At 34.1% G+C, this 3623-nt stretch overlaps 1 protein-coding gene across 2 annotated transcripts; it reads left to right on the top strand.

The window, feature by feature from the left end:
* The first annotated feature begins 1353 nt into the window (after window positions 1–1353).
* LOC147496731 (protein OS-9 homolog) lies at window positions 1354–2275 on the top strand. 2 transcript variants are annotated; one of them, XM_086562479.1, is made up of 4 exons: window positions 1354–1454; window positions 1528–1607; window positions 1745–1936; window positions 2176–2275. In XM_086562479.1, exons 1-4 carry the CDS (start codon window positions 1361–1363, stop codon window positions 2257–2259), a joined length of 450 nt encoding a protein of 149 aa, XP_086418605.1. In that variant the 5' UTR covers window positions 1354–1360; the 3' UTR covers window positions 2260–2275. The 2 variants fall into 2 exon arrangements, with proteins under 2 accessions (XP_086418605.1, XP_086418604.1); XM_086562478.1 differs by having other exon boundaries at window positions 1733–1936.
* Window positions 2276–3623: the final 1348 nt, after the last annotated feature.

The following is a 3623-nucleotide window of genomic DNA, read 5'->3' as shown; positions in this document are numbered from 1 at the left end:
AGGTAGTGGATGGGGTCGTGAGGCATATATTTGAGTTGGATTATACTGATTTAAGCCAAGTTGTATTTTGTTGTGACTGGGTCAGAGTTGAGGATAGAACAACCGGCTGCAAAGTTGATCCTGATACAAATTTGGTTATAGTGAATATGGAAAAATTCAAGGGAAGGAACCAAGAAGAGGACGAGCCTTTCATTTTAGCATCTCAAGCATACCAAGTATTCTACTCTAAGGATCCATTGAGGCCCGGATGGTTTAATGTTTTCTTAGCACCTAAATCAATAACTAAAGATGTCGATGCACTTGAAGTTCCTATTCAGTTACACTCCACCATTAGCGAGAATGAAAGTTTAGGATGTTAATAGGATGGTCTATTATTTGCTACTTTAATATGACTGTTATCTTCTTGTTGGTTTTCATAATCATTAAAGACAATTTAATTGTTGGTTGATGTTTTTGTCATTATCTAATTTCCTTTGTGTTTTTTATATCTTTATTTATGTTTATTGGTGCTTAATATTTTTTTTTTGTATAGTTGTCCATGAAATTTGCATACATGTTGTATAACTATTAATCTGCAGTGCTAATTTGTATGACCAATATGATGGATATTGAGTTTGATTCACATGGTCAACCTGTTGGCGAGAATTCAGGGAAACTTGCTTCAAAAAGTGGAGATTTGGTTCGCACTCATGCTCCCATTACTTTTAGAGATTGGCGTAAAGCAAAAGAATTGGTAGGAAATGACTTGTGGGATCTTATAAAGGTAATGTTATTTTCAAATTATCTGTAGATATATTTTATAGATGTAATTACCATTTTTACAAGTTGATTGTATTGAACTTACGCAGAAAGAATATAATCTTCCTTTATGGTACAACTGAGATGGCTTAAAGGCTTGAAAGAACCATTTAAGAAGTACAAGGCAAAGTTGAGAAAAACATACTTAGACACTTGTGACACAAAGGAGATGAGGTTGAACAATGTTCTTGATGGTATAAGAAGAGAAGATTGGGCTGATTTTGTAGCTTACGAAGCCACCGCTAAAGCAATGAACATTCGGGAAACCAATGCGAAAAACAGACAAGCATTAGATGTCTACCATACAAGTCGTAGACATGGAAGCGCTAGGGTAGCACATATGATGGTATGTAAGTTAATAGAAAATTTCGATTGTTTTTTTTTTTTTTCTCTCTACTAGAAATGTGGCAGCCAGGGAGATGGAAGGTTTATTCTATTTTCTGATGTGGCAGTGCTTTTGTTACCTTCGGGTGGGTAATTTTCTAATCATATCCGACCCAACCGGATTAGGATTCGAATTTGGGTGGGTAATTTTCTCTTGCCTTATCATTTTAACAGAGAGATGAAATCAGCAAGGAGGAATGTCTTATTAATTGTTATTTTTATTAGTCTTCTCGCCAGTGTTTTATCCAATCAGATCTTCTCCATTCATGCTGGTTGGTACTTTTTTTTCTTGTTGTTCCATTAATTGTTAGATATTTGTTTATTGTTCCTTTATTTATTGTGCAGGAGGAGGAGGATTTGGTCGCAGCTCTCATGAGCCTAAATACAAGATTGAATTCCATGAGCCACACTCTCCATTTCATCCTGTAAGCTGCTTTTCAGCTCCATTATTAGTAGTTTGTTTGTGTTTTTCTGAAAACATGCTTTGGGCCCTTCTTACCTTTTTAGATTAGAACCTTGTACTGCTATGATATAAGGCTTTATCTTACAGGATGATGATCAGGAGTCCATGGTGATGTCTTACAAGAATAAGCAGAAATTTTCATGTTTCTTGCCTAAAAAGGACAAAACAAAAACTAGCAAATTCGTCACTCAGCAGAACACTAGCAGCTTGATTGTGGAAACCCAGAGAAAGGTTACGTTGAAGACATCAGATGAATTACTTGAGGTCTTCAAGGACAAATGTTTTTATAGGGTGAGGACAATATTAAAAGATTATCATTATATGTGTTCTTTTCTCCCATGAAACTCTCATCGAATTTCCTGAGATATGATTTTACAATTTGAAATTGCTAAAATCAGGTCGCTCAGGATGTGAAATAAAATTTTCTAGTTTAACACTTCACAGATTTATGGGAAGTATAATGAGTGTCCAATCTGGTTTTGTTTTGTTTTTCAAATGTTTAACCTGATTTATTAACTGTTCTTATGCAGCAAGAGGGTTGGTGGTCTTACGAGTTTTGTTATCAAAAGAATTTTCGACAACTTCATTTGGAGGGTGATAAGGTAGACTTTTGAATATCTGTCGAGGCCCTCTAATAATGAAACTGTCAATTATGTAATGTTTATCATATGGAACTTATACAATCATACAAGGTTTTCAAACAGATGTATTGGAAACATTTTAACTACTGCTTCTTTTTCCTTTTTGCTCAATAGCACTATATTATAATCATTGTGAGGTGAATGTCAACTTTGGGTAGCAACCTGTTGTTTATGACATTTAGGTAATTAAGCTCATTGTTATGGTGAGGTTGTTTATATCGTTTGCTTTCAATTAGACTAATTTGTCGGACATAATATATGGGTCTATTGACAGTCAATATCTCATGAAATAGGCACTTAAAGATCATTAGTTCGAGGTGGTTAGTAGTTCAAGACCAACTCAACTTGGTACGTGCTATTAAAGTTGTTAGCAATAACAAGGTATGAACTATATCTGCTTATCATGTTATTTTTTATTTTTTTATTAACACTTATCGTGTTATGTTTGTATAGTCTGTAGATAGTGATACAATAAATTATATAAGATTTTCTAGGCCATAACAAGATGATTTGCTTAATGATATAAGTATCTATTAACTTTATTGAGTATTTGACTTAATATTCTATTAAAAAAAGAGTATTTTACTTAATAGAGTATTAACTTAAAGGGATTTGTAAATATTCGATTTCAGGTGCACAATAAATGCTCATATCTACACCAAAGCGACATGGAAGGCTAGAGCATGGTTGGCAAACCTTTCATATTGGCAAACATGCTCTCTTTGCAGAGTGCCCCTAAAAGAAACCAAATTATCTTTTGTAACATGTGTTTTGTTTGTAATTACTTTGGATAAATAACTCAATATAGTTAGGATTTATGTGTTTTCTTTCAATTTATCTCTTTCGGTAAGGTTATGCTTTGTGTTAATGTTGGGTTTTTTTTTAACATTTGTCCGAGTAACATAGGTATCATAGTTTGCCATTGAGTGCAATTTGGAACGTTTCTAAAACCCACCCAGGCACTCAGCAGCACTTTTTTTTTAGTTCAATGCTCCATCCGAACGATAAAAAGTGTTCCAAAATTTTCATTTGGAACGCTTAAAGAGTGTTCCACCCTTTAAATTTGAAACAGCTGTGGTATGTCCCGGGAGAGCTTTGTAACAAGTGCAGTCCGTTCCAAGACTTTAAACAGGAACGCACCAAATGTGTTCAATCATTTTAGGAACGCAGGAAATAGGAACGCGTAGCATCTGTTCCAAATCTGTTCAGGAACAAATTGCATCCGTTCCAGATCAGAAAAAATGGTGTAGTGAAATACAACTCATCTTCCTATTTTTTTTTTCTTCCTCATTTATTTTAGAAGCTTTTAATTTTTAAAGTAACAGCGGAACTTTATT

This window comes from Coptis chinensis, chromosome 5, assembly GCF_015680905.1.
Source record: "Coptis chinensis isolate HL-2020 chromosome 5, ASM1568090v1, whole genome shotgun sequence".
In the NCBI taxonomy this organism is placed as follows: Eukaryota; Viridiplantae; Streptophyta; class Magnoliopsida; order Ranunculales; family Ranunculaceae; genus Coptis; species Coptis chinensis.
This window is presented reverse-complemented; position numbering and strand designations above follow the sequence as displayed.